This window comes from Mus caroli, chromosome 6 (assembly GCF_900094665.2).
Source record: "Mus caroli chromosome 6, CAROLI_EIJ_v1.1, whole genome shotgun sequence".
Taxonomy (NCBI): domain Eukaryota; kingdom Metazoa; phylum Chordata; class Mammalia; order Rodentia; family Muridae; genus Mus; species Mus caroli.
This window is the reverse complement of record NC_034575.1, coordinates 1,093,266-1,106,095: the sequence shown is the minus strand read 5'-3', so window position 1 is coordinate 1,106,095 and position 12,830 is coordinate 1,093,266. Positions and strand designations below refer to the sequence as shown.

General features: G+C 37.5%; 1 protein-coding gene across 3 annotated transcripts in view; it reads right to left on the bottom strand.

Annotated features, from left to right (window-relative positions):
• Positions 1-12,830, bottom strand: part of Casd1 (CAS1 domain containing 1) — a 44,776-nt gene that overhangs the window by 17,144 nt on the left and 14,802 nt on the right. For all 3 annotated transcript variants that reach the window (XM_021165227.2, XM_021165228.2, XM_029478611.1), the window contains 5 exons: positions 9,337-9,381; positions 8,784-8,907; positions 7,372-7,586; positions 4,120-4,542; positions 3,056-3,145 (listed from right to left, as the gene is read on the bottom strand). In XM_021165227.2, coding sequence (XP_021020886.1) covers positions 3,056-3,145; positions 4,120-4,542; positions 7,372-7,586; positions 8,784-8,907; positions 9,337-9,381 — 897 coding nt within the window. The remainder of the gene's footprint in view (positions 1-3,055; positions 3,146-4,119; positions 4,543-7,371; positions 7,587-8,783; positions 8,908-9,336; positions 9,382-12,830) is intronic.

Genomic DNA, 12,830 nt, shown 5'->3' with positions numbered 1-12,830 from the left:
AATCAAGAAGAGGGAAGACCAATGGATGGATACTTCATTCCTCCTTAGAATAGGGAACAAAATACCCATGAAAGGAGTTACAGAGACAAAGTTTGGGGCTAAGATTATAATTAATCATACTTAATTCGCTCTATTCTAAACAGCACATTTCAGCTCTGTCTAGCTACAGTGTCAGTGGCTACTTGGCTAACAGTGAAGTCTGGCTGCAGAACCACATATTTGAGGCGCATCTCTCTTCGCCTAACAGCTCTGCAAGTATTGGAAAAAAGATGTCAAACCTATGTTAACCATTCTCAGTTACTTTAACCACTCTCTATAAAGCAAAAGTTCAAGCCCCTTCAAGACTGAGGCTGGGACTACAGAGTTGGGAATGTTTATTTATATCACAGAAAATTTCCAAGTTCCTAACAGAGTTATAAATCTTACATATTTCTCCTAACTTTTGACTGTGCCATATTTCAAACCAATAGAAAAGTTTCAAAAACAATACAATGAATACAAATAGACTTGAAGTACAAGTGACCTCCTAAATATTTACCATGGATCTTGTAAGCCACATTGTCATTATACTAGACAAGACGCATAATATGAATTGTTTCTAGTATATAATCCATATTTAAGTTTCTCTGAACATTTTTGTCTGCTGAACATGATGGTTCATGTCTGTAATTCTAAAAGCAGGAGGAGGAGGAAAATGAATTTGGGGCCAGCCTGTGCTATGGAGAGAGCTCGAGACCCCACCAAGGCACACTGTTTCAGAGAAAGAAGGGCTGGAGACGTAGATTAGTGGTGAATACTGGCCTAGAGTGGGTAAGTCTGTGAGTCTGATCCCTGACACTGCAAACAGTGAAGCACACATTGCATTTGAATGTTACTAACCCTTTAGTGTCTTTCAATACATAGTTCCCTCTTATCTTTCCTGTATCTGTACTACAACAAAATTTTAGAGTTGAAATTATATTTGAATTTTCAACTCCATTAAAGAGCTAGGCTGATTTTCTAAACCCTCACAGTCTTAAAAAAGAAAGTTAAAAGCATAATGAAGCACGAAATCATTGTCTACTGCAGATGCAAGCTTGCATCCCTCATCATTTTAAGCACATTTGGTATAAGCCTTATTTTAAAAGAATGTTTATGCCAATAAGTACCATCAGCCTGGGCTATTTAATAATTCTCTGAGATTTTACGAGACTTTCCCTCATAGCATAAAAACTATGGAACAACTATACACGGACATATTTGATTTACAACTGGACAATTCAAGTTTTAAATAATGTTAATTTCTCAACTACCCATGAATGAAAGCCCCAAATAACATATAACCTACATGAACAATGCTTTTTCAGTGAGGACACACGTAATTTTTAACGACAAAATGTGTATAACAGAAGTGGGACACATAATTAATCATTACAAATGATCTGCTAATGAAAAGTATGTCCTTTCAGAAGAGAGTTGTTGTTTTTTTATTGTAAATGAGAATGTATTGGGAGGCAGTCTAGGAAGATGTATTAAATGCTGGGTTGGTAAATGAGTATACTGGAATGCCAAATTGCCTTCATCTTTTTACCATGTAATTCCTTTCTGGAATCACTGAATTGAGGAACTTACTCTGCCATTAATTTTTTCCTACCTAATTTCTTAGATAGAAATATCACCACTTAATATGTCAGCAATTAATTACCTCTCCAAATGGCACATCCTTAAAACAAAACACCCTCCCCCATTAACTAAGTCTTTATGCACACATTGAAGGTATTTCCAGGCTCCAACATTCACCTCTTCTTCTTGCCTGGAGAATTTAGAGTTTTATGCCATGAATCCTAAGCCATCTCCCCTGACTGGGTTTTCTTCACTGTCTCAGCCTCACTTGCTGCAGCTTCAACTTACAGCCTCAGGGACCACAGGAGTCTCAGTGCTGTTGCAAGGATACACGGCAGAGGTGTGGGATTTCAGAAAGGAGCACATTTCCTTTTTTCATTCTTTTGCTCTCTGCCTTCAAGCAAAACATCCATAAAACTCAGAAGTTCAACAACTTTCAAAAATACAAAATAAGGAAGACTATGGTTTTAATTTTCTTAGAAAAAAAATCAGTAATATTAATATTTATATTACTAACTGTTATTCTCCAAGTACTTTCTTCTTATCTGAATTTATTCAGTCAAATACTACATATGTATAGATGAGCTTAGGGTAAGCAATGCAACAGTCAGACCGCTTGGTACTGCACAAAAGATGAATGAGCTTCTAACTGTGTGCATGACTGTCCACTAGGAAAGCAGCTGCCAGAGCCCCCACAGAGGCGCTTTTTTCCATGAAGGGCAGCTGGAATGTTAAAACACAGGACAACTAGAATCTTCTTAACTCTCCCATGTCCAAGGAAACCCAGACTATGTTTCCTGGGAAGAAGCAGAAATGAGGTCAAAGAGTTCCAAGTTTTAAAGTTTTTTAAATATAAAACTAGTAAGGGCTGGAGAGACGACTCAGTGATCACGAACATTTGCTGTCCTGCAGAGGACGGGGGTTTGGTGCCCAGGACCCATATCAGGCAGCTGCTAACTGTCTCTAACTCTGGCTCCTGAGGAACCAATACCTCTGGCTTCCACAGATGCTGACACTCATGTGCACATACCCAAAAGCAGACACACAACTAGACATGATTAAAAATAAATCTTAAAAAAATTAAATATAAAACTACTTAATCAAAGTTCTTAAAACACAGTGAAGAATAAAATATACATGTGATTTCTTTGGATAGTAACTACCCTATTCTAAATCCTTTGCTACTTACAAAGCTCCCTGATACTTTACATTAGCTGTTCAACAAGATGATGTAAGATATTGGCTATCGCTATAGTACTAAGGACAAAGAAATACAAAGTCAATTATTACCTCATTCCTTTCAAAGAAAATTGATTTTGCTTTTAACATGGTAGATTTTTGAAAGACTTGGGGAAAGATGAGAAGGCCAAACAGTTGGGTAGGAAGTGAGAAGGGGACCTTAAGCAACATGGCTTCCTATATGCTTTGAACTTAGATTCCACGTGCTACTTACTGTGCTTGCTCCCGAGATGTGATAGATCAAAATCACAAGCTGCATCCAGCCTTTCCATTCATCAGTTTGCTCTCTATTCAACACTTTAGTCTGCATGAAGGAACCAAGATCTGCTTTAAGATCTACCATGAAGTAGTTATTTGGACAAAACATACGAAGAATATATCATTTTTCTTACAGTATTTAAAGCTAATGCAAAAGCTAATGTCTTAATCATGGTTGGGGCAAACTGTCCTTATTTCTTGCTAAAAGATATAATGAAATTTTTTAAATGTAAAAGAAACTTGAAAGACAACTATAATGAGAGCTTGAGGAATTCAGGTGATCCTTCTGTTTTGTTTCAAACAACACTAAAACCACAACAGATGTATTTATAGGTGTAAAAGAGCATCCTACAATTGTTTACAAAGTGGTAGAATTTCAGAGTTAAAAAAAGATCTTACAGTCCTCTTACATTTTCCTTGACAGATAATGTCCTATTATTAAAATTTATTTCCTTAGCACACTCTTAAAGGATATGAAGAACTGATTAATCATATCCATAGAAGAGTACTTTTTTTGCAGAAGAGCTTGGTAATTCAAATAAGATCCCCTTATAGAGAAGTTCTTCAAATCATTATGAATGATGGGCCCACTTCTAAATTAGGAAACCCAGAGGATCAAAAGTAGAAGCCACAGCATTATATAAGTTCTAATTTGTGTGCAAATGTCTGATAAACATATAAATATAAACTACTTTCCTCATATAGAAGCATGTCTTAATATAATCATATTTTTACATTTTAACTGATAATGAATAGCATCTAGTACTTGAAAGAATCAGTTTTCTCTAGCCTCAGGCAGGCGAAATAACATAAGTCATTCTATAATTCCATCTATTTACCTGTTGAATGATTTAACTGTTTTTTAAAAAGAGGTGATTAAAGAGTCTACTAAGTAGAGGACAACTTCAGAACCCTTCATCCCCCTGTAGTTTGTAAGTTCTGACATAGATCATGACAACAGTTTTCGAACGGACATTTTGGAGTTCATAGAATACCATGAGCTAATAAAAATGATCTTACCTCTTTTGTGTTTTCATTGTAAAATACTCCCAAAACCAAGATGTAGATAATTGGAATAAAGAATGATGAATGTGTATAAAATTTGTTTTCCTTCATAAATAGGTTTGCACGGTCACACATATAGAAATAAGCCATAATCAGGCCAAGTTTGCAAAAAGACTGTAAAAGTATTTCTGATGAAGACACAGGAGTATTGATAATATTCTTCTTTTCCTCGCCACTTTCCAAATCAGTACATGGTTTATTCTTCCGGTGAGCATTACGATGAATTACATAGAAAATGAAATACCCAATAATGGATAGAGTGAAAAAGCAAGCAGCTAGCTTCTGAATGAGAGTGAGAGGTGGCCGAGGCTGACAACAGGAACCATCCACAGGCTTCACAACTTTATTACAGTTCACGTTCATGAGAATCATTGCACTCTGCAAACACACAGGTTCTTGGTTATTGTCTTGTCAGTGCTGCAGTGCACATCACATTTTCTCCTGTGACTACTGCTGAGATTTTGACTCTGAACCAAACGCTCTTGTACATTCTGCACCCACTTCCCAGACACACATGTGAATGATGGTAGCCCTGCACGTGGTAAAAGCTAGTTTGGGTGTCTCAAATTTCTTGGATGCTGCTCACAAAAAGCTTATTTTAGAATGTGACCTAAGGCAAACTGGAAAGTGATACCTCCTTCCTACTTAGAATGCACTGATGCTCTTCTGTTCTTTTAGAAAAGAATGAGACAACAACGAAAAATAGTAAAAAGCTCATGGCTGCTAATGATCAACTAAAAAAAGAAATCCTGAGAGATGTCAAAGACCGAAGAATTTTAATTAGTAGACTTCCAAAACCGTAATAGTTAAGATGGAGTCCCAGTCTTTACATAGCAAAATATTACAATACAGATACCCCTGAAAAAATTAATAATTCTTAGCTAACAATATTGATAATGTACCTTTTATTTAATTCATAGCTTATAGATAATTTCTGAGTATAATACTGAGATATCTGTTGTTACATTAAATCTGGAGTGCTCAGCATAGTTTAACCATAATGAACTTATTTTAGGCAAGCTGTCAAGACTCTGTCTAGTGGAAGATTTGGAAACTCTAGACTTATGAAAACTACAATTTGGGTATCTGTTGAATGCTGGTGGCATTACTTGACCACTGGTTTTCAAAGGACTCAATCAACTACTGAGAAAATCCTGTCATCGTAGTCCCCAGATTGAGGAAGTTCTTGGGCCAACATTCTTACAAATTCTCATCTACAGATGTTCTGACAGGGTCCTTAACTATGTCCTGGAATCTTCAAAACCCAAGATGTATATAGAGAACAGGGGTATATATACAAAGACATTTTCCTGTAGGAGAGAAATGTTTTACATGAACCCTTTTTGCAACCTAATCCTAAAGGAAGAAAAGACTTTATAGCCATACTACATCCATCCATTTTCTGGTCATGTTAATACAAGTAACATGAGTTTCATTTTTCCTTAAAATTTAAGTTCCTCCTTACAAACACATTTAGGTTTATAGAATTCCTTGCTGGATCTTGCTACAATGCAATAAACAAACATTCAATGTCAAAAATTTTGAATGGTTACAGTATGGCAAGATACTTATGTGATTAATTCACCCCTCCCCTCCCCTCCCCTCCCCTCCCCTCCATTCACTGCTCTTTTAGAAAGTTAAAAAGCTCAATGGGGGTTAAGACCATTGCTGAAGACACCATGCACTTAGGACATAGTCCTTAGTTCTACACACCCATAACACCTATGATCTAGGACAATGACCAGCATGCCAAGACAAGATGCCTGTAAAGGTGTGTAAGAGGCATTCACATGTTGATGGTAGTCAACAACTGTCTAATTGAATGCAAAACCCTTTCTTTAATAAACGGGAAGTCATGACTGAAACCTAGCCAGTTTCTCCAAGCTAGTGAGATCATGGACCTTAAAAAAAGAATCTACTACCACCCCTGTGCAAGACCAGCATAATTCCTTACTGACTTCTAAATCTTACCCTGCAACCCACAGATAAATGTAGCTGTAACCCTTCCTAAACGAAGCGTCTCTTTATAGCAAACAGAAACCATCACAGAAATCTACAAGTGGACATGATTCAGAGATGAATGGGTCATGGGGAAGTATAGCTGCAATGGACACATTGACATCACAGCCCCTACATCTATGGCTAAGGGAACAATGTGGATGAAGGAGTAGAAAGGTTCTAAGAGACATAATAGCAAGAAGTCTGCTGTGCAGTACTGGTCTAGAAATGGCTGCATAAACAAGCCTAGAACAATGGCCATATCAACGGGCATGTTAACGTGGAAGGGGAACCTCATGCAGTCCCCACAACTAGACAAAGAACTACAGACAATTAGTGACTGCTGGGAGAAGGAGATGCAGGTCTTTCCCAGGGATCAGCTCTCTCATTGGCTGTCCAGCCCTGAAACCATACACATGTACCCAGAAACAAACAAGAAAAACAGACTTAGCAGCTTACATTTATATATTTGTGCATATACATCCATATATTTCTATATAATAATAATAATAATATAATAGTAATAGTAATGATAACAATAACAACAGCAAGAAAAAGAGACTATCAACTTTAAAGTATGTGTGTGTGGGGGGGGGTGTGTGTGGGAAGGGCTGGAGGATGGGAACCTGGAAAGGGCTGCAGGGAAGAAGGAAACTGATATAATTCTTTCTCAAGTGAAGACATGTTTTTAAAAAGCCCTCTAATTATTTTCTTCTAGCATGTAGCATGTTTACTTATGAAGTTTTCTTTCACACTTAACATACAGTTTGTCCATCTGTCACCTTAATCTGTGCCTTGGATACTGCAGAGCAAGAACCATAAGGACATAAAAATGCCCTGTTGTTGTTGTTTTTTAAATCTTGCAGTGTGTGTTCTTCACTGTAGTTGTGTCTTGAATAAAGGATGGAGAACATAAAGTGGTCCTTTGGGCATAATAATAACTTAGAGGCTTCTTAATGGTGACAGGCACTTTAGATGACGTTTCATTTTTCCTACCACAGCTGCTGTTACATGGAGTTTTGGAGTATAAGAAATTTCTTAGTCTAGCATCAGTTAGGTGACAGAAAGCAATATTATTTCTACATTTAGAGGGAATGAGTAATTAGAATTGCAATGAGACAAAAGGATTGTCATCCGGGTCTGTGACTGGTGGCACCTGAATTAGCACCTGAATCCAGCCTGTCCCCACTGACACTTAAGAACACTTACAGTTTCTCTGCTCGATTCAGGAAGGTGTAAGCCATCCAAAGACTCCATGATGGTCTCTTGGGCAATGAGTTTGGAAACACTGAACATCTTCACATTGGACTTAGAGGTCCTGGTGCTGCTGTTCAGGATGCTGACTGCAGCCTCATTGTAGGCATCTATCTTCTCATTGGTAATCATTTTCCTATTTTCACTTAAGAGATCCTCATAAACTGGGTCTGCACATTGAAAATACACTTAGAATAAAGGTCCACGCTTCTTACTGGTAAAAGCATGCTCATACATGTTAGTCAGTCCACATTTCATAGTCTGTTCTTAAACTAGAGGTGATGCCGGATATTGAATAAAATACTCTACAAACAGCTGGATGAAGTTGGCAATGGTTTCCTATTTTACATTTGACTTATGAGCCAATGTCTCCCTCAAATTTAAAGAACTTTCACCACCTTCTCATGTATACTGGTTAGGGGAAATATTTTCATGTTGCAGCATGCCCCATGAATTTAAAATTCTTGATGCTGATTATAACAAATTACAACAGGACTGTGGAAGAATGTCTAAGAAGGAGCGACAAGCAGTCTGCTTTCCTGAGACCCTGTGCTGTTCTGGAGGGGTATTCAGATAATTTGGACATAACACTCAGGACCCAAGTCTCCCTGTTCTCATCATCTGTTATATGAGTAGATATCCATTTTATATATATATATATATATATAACTATTATATATATGTATTTTTTTTCTAAAAGAAAGGTTAACCACAAGTCTGCAAATTGAATAGGATAGGAATGGTGCAACAGATTTATCCCTCTCTGTTTTATTCCTTCCAACTTGGAAATAATTTTAAGAGTTTTTGACAAACATATTGAATTGCTAAAATATCCAAGGCACATCATATTGTGTGGTGATTTCAATAGCGGGCATTCAATAAATTCCTGAAATGAGCTGATTTAATGCGACTTTCATACCCAGGATAAACTAGATGGGTGTTGATTTAAACATTGGTGTCATTTGCAAGTATATTTATTTCTAAAGATTTCAATATTATACAAAGTGTGGTTAATATCTGTCTTCACTGCTTTCCCTGAGCACAATGAATATACTCTGTAGAGAGTGAAGCAGCCGGAGGCGAGAGAATGTGCTTGCCTCCTCCAGGGTTTATCTCTTCACTGTAGTTTGAAGCCATTCTGCTGCTTGGTGGATATTTTCTATCTATTTTATGTTTCCTGTATTTATTAGTTTGTTCCTTAAATTTAAAAAAGAAAGCAAGTTCTTCTAGCTTATTCTAATCTTGCAAACACTGTTTCAAAATTTATTCTCATAATGCAGTAATTTTGTGTCTTGAAATGTGGTATAATAAAACCTATTATCTTAAAATTTATACAAGATGACATTTTTTCATTCCTCATTCCTTACCTTGTAAGACCCAATAAACATCACTAGTCGTGGCCAATTTTTCTAAGAGCGGTGCTATGGAGGTGATATTCATTTTATATTGAGATAGTGCTTCCTCGCTCCCATTATGAATCTTGATGGACCACTAAGAAACAGTGAAGGTTAAGAATAAATTCAGCCCTTAGCACAGAAAAGAAATGTATATAATGCACCTATTGTACCAGGGTAGTTTTAACACAATTCTAATTTTAGTTAATACTAGAATAACTTTAGTCAAATTATTTAATGAAACACATACTCACAATTATAAAAAGGCATGATAAAATAGTTTTTGAATGTATAACACTCAAGAATATAATTCTAGATATAAAATAATACTGAGATTTAACATGCAATTTACTTAGTTCATTCAGGCCCTTTTATTAAAATTCATCACTCAGGTTAATTATAATCGAGATGGAAATGAAAATATAAAACAATCAATACTTCTATTTAGTATAAATTAACTTTTTTCTTGGCATGTCTTTAAGAGTGAAACAAAGATCAGTCTGTTAGAATGCAGACAGGAACTTACTGTGGCTGCTCCTGCTATAATCACATGGGGCTTCAAAACCGAGTCCTAAAGGAAGAAAAGCCTTATAGCCACACTACATCCAGATTGAGGACTGAACACATTATTCCTACTGTCTTGCTCTTGACAAATGTACTCTGAGTTTATAGAATCCGTTCCTGGATTCTTTTTACAATAAGATAGCTCAAAGCTTACATGGTTACACAGTTACAGTGCAAGCAAGACACTTGTGCAGTTGATTTTCTCGTATTATACACACACACACACACACACACACACACACACACACACACACACACACCTGAAACTGAACATGACCTACTATTATTCTGAATTCTGGGTAAATTGCTTAGAGGAAAGTGCCAGTGTATTGTGTCAGTCAATTAAGAAGTATTCATGGAAGCCTACAGGGCACATAGTGTAAGAGTTAAACAAAATATAGGATTAGTGCCCTAAGGCAGGCTAAATCTAACATATAGCTAACAAAATATACTGATAATTATTAAAGACCACATGTGGGAAAAAAAGGGAATAGTCTCTAGAAATGTTCATCAGCTGCAAGATACTCTATTTCTAACACAGGTAACTCACATATTAATGAAACAGGATTTATAACATTTATATAGTACTGAGTTTTCAGTATCTTCTCTTAAAATGTCTCATTTTAAAATAGATTCCTACTGCCTTGTGAGATAGGCATGGGTGATGTTAACTTGTTCAGTAAGGACCATCCGGGAAAACAGTAGGGTAGTCCTCAGCCTGGCAGGAAGAGTCAAAATGCCAATAACCTAAGCTTTGAGTCCAATGCATCTTCTGCCACACAGAAGATCTGATGCTGGAATAGTGTGAAATGAAACAAAAATAAGCACTGCGTTTAATTAAAAACCCCACTGTCCTAAATCTGAATTGACAGCTGTTATTTCTCATCATAAAGGTAACCCGTGTTGATCACTGTCCATTTCCTTTCAGCTGGACAAAACTTCAGTTTATAGCACCACACTTCCTAAAATAATTCTCTTCCCTCATCCCTAGGAGCTTCCTCTCGCAATCTTCAGAGCAGTAATCCAAGTCTTACATTCCGTCAGCAGGTCCACTTGCCCTTCTCCAGCAAAGTCGGACCCTTCAACTTCAGAAACAAGATCTGAGACAGCGCATGTGCTCTGTCCTCCCACATGCACGCTTCCCACTTCATTTCCACATTCGGTCGCCTATCTACCTCTAACAAGAAATGGACGCCATGTCTCAGTCAGTCCTAGCCCCAAACTCTCGTCTCGACTTCCCCTTTCACATTTGCAGCTCTGATGTCGTCTCCTCCAAAGCTCCGAGAAGCAAGCCGGTCCTGTTCTCCCTTTCTCCTTCTTTCACCCTCCAGGTACTAGCTGATCTTTAATTTCCAAGCCCGACGTCCAAGCCTGCCTCACTTTCTGCAATCTCCTTGACCCAGGAGCAAGAGCTTACTTGGAAGAATATTCTGTGCTGTGTGCCAGGTTCTCTCTCAGCTTTAGGCCTCACTTTACCAGGCTTTCAATTTGGATGTAAGCCATCCATTTAAACCGTCGTAGTGCCCACTAATGAACGCTGAGTTGCCAATCCCAGCAGTTCATTCATCTTACCTAGTTAACAGCACCTCACGGCCCAGCTCCACTGAAGATGCCTTCTCCATGTGCTGTCACGGCTCAGTTCCTCCACTCTTCCTTCCACTGCCGTGTCAAGATAATTCATTTCCCCAGAAGCCTTCCTCTCCAATCTCTAAATTCCGACTTATTCAAGTTTTTCTATGCAAATTCCTTCTAAATGACACCCAATCTATACTAAAACTCACCAAATTTACCAAAGTACCTTTGGCTTGATTTTCACACTTACCAAACCCAGCATACGCAGCAGCTGGTTTCGTTGCAGGTGAGCTGGCTGTTCTATGTCTTCTCTGCTATACCCTGGCATTCTTCTCCTTACTACTTTCACTAGATGTCTACTACCCTCAAAACACATGCAATCTAATGTCCTTTAGGACATCCACTCTCAAATATCTAGAAGCATAGGTAAATAAAGCGAATGTCGTCCACTCTACATTCTGGTGTGTAGTTAGTTATCCTATGCATTATCAAGTCTCCCCCAAATAAAAAGAAGCCAAACCAAAGTGTGACCTCCAGACACACTCAGACTTCTGCTAGTCCCATCTGTTCTCCACTGTGGTCCACACATTTGAACACTGTCTCAAACAAATGTATTATAAATGGAGGCTAGGTTTCAATGCAACCCTAAAATACTTATCTGTTCCATGATGTGTTTCAGTTTTAGACATTTATTATAAATCAAGAAGGGTAAATTGGTGTAAAATTTTCATTATGCAAAATAGTGTCAATACTGATAAATATTGTTTTATTCATGACAAATGTAAATGCCTCTAGGGGGAAAAATACAGGCATCATCCAAAACCTAGGAATTTTCTGACCTCAAGAACACACTTGCTGTTCTAATTTCTCTAATTTAACAGATTATAGGATGGAATTTACTAGTCCTGCCTGCTAGGTCATAAACACAATGATAAAACCAAAGAAAGTTCCTCTTAGTCCCTGGTTATATAAGAAAGCCTCAGAAAGGTATCAAGAGAACACATTTCTGCTGGAAGATTATTTGTGCTTATTTAAGACAGGGGCTTACAAATGGTCCCAAGAAACAAGCTGGAGTAGCCATTCTAATATCGAATAAAAGCGACTTTCGACCAAAGTTATCAAAAAGGATAAGGAAGAACACATCATACTCATCAAAAGTAAAATCTACCAAGAAGAACTCTCAATACTGAACATCTATGCAAGGGCACCCACATTCATAAAAGAAACTTTACTAAAGCCCAAAGCACACATTGTACCTCACATAATAACAGTGGGAGACTTCAACACCCCATTCTCAACAGAAACTAAAGAGAGACACAGTGAAACTAACAGAAGTGATGGGACAAATGGATTTAATAGATATCTATAGAACATTTCATCCTAATACAAAAGAAGATAGCTTCTTCTAAGCACCTCATGGTACCTTCTCCAAAATTTACCACATAATCGGTCACACGCACCCTATCATGGACTAAGGCTGGTCTTCAATAGCAACAAGCTGAACAATGCCCTACTCAATGATAACTTGGTCAAGGAAGAAATAAAGAAATTAAAGACTTTTTAGAATTTAATGAAAATGAAGGTACAACATACCCAATCTTATGGGACACAATGAAAGCAGTGCTAAGAGGAAAACTCAGCTCTGAGTGCCTCCAAGAAGAAACTGGAGAGAGCACACACTATCAGCTTGACAGCACACCTGAAAGCTCTAGAACAAAAAGAACCAAATACACCTAAAAGGAGTAGAAGGCAGGAAATAAACTCAGGGCTGAAATCAACTGAGTAGAAACAAAAAGAACTGTATAAACAATCAACCAAACCAGGAGACGATTCTTTGAGAAAATTAACAAGATAGATAAACCCTTAGTGGACTAATCAGAGGGC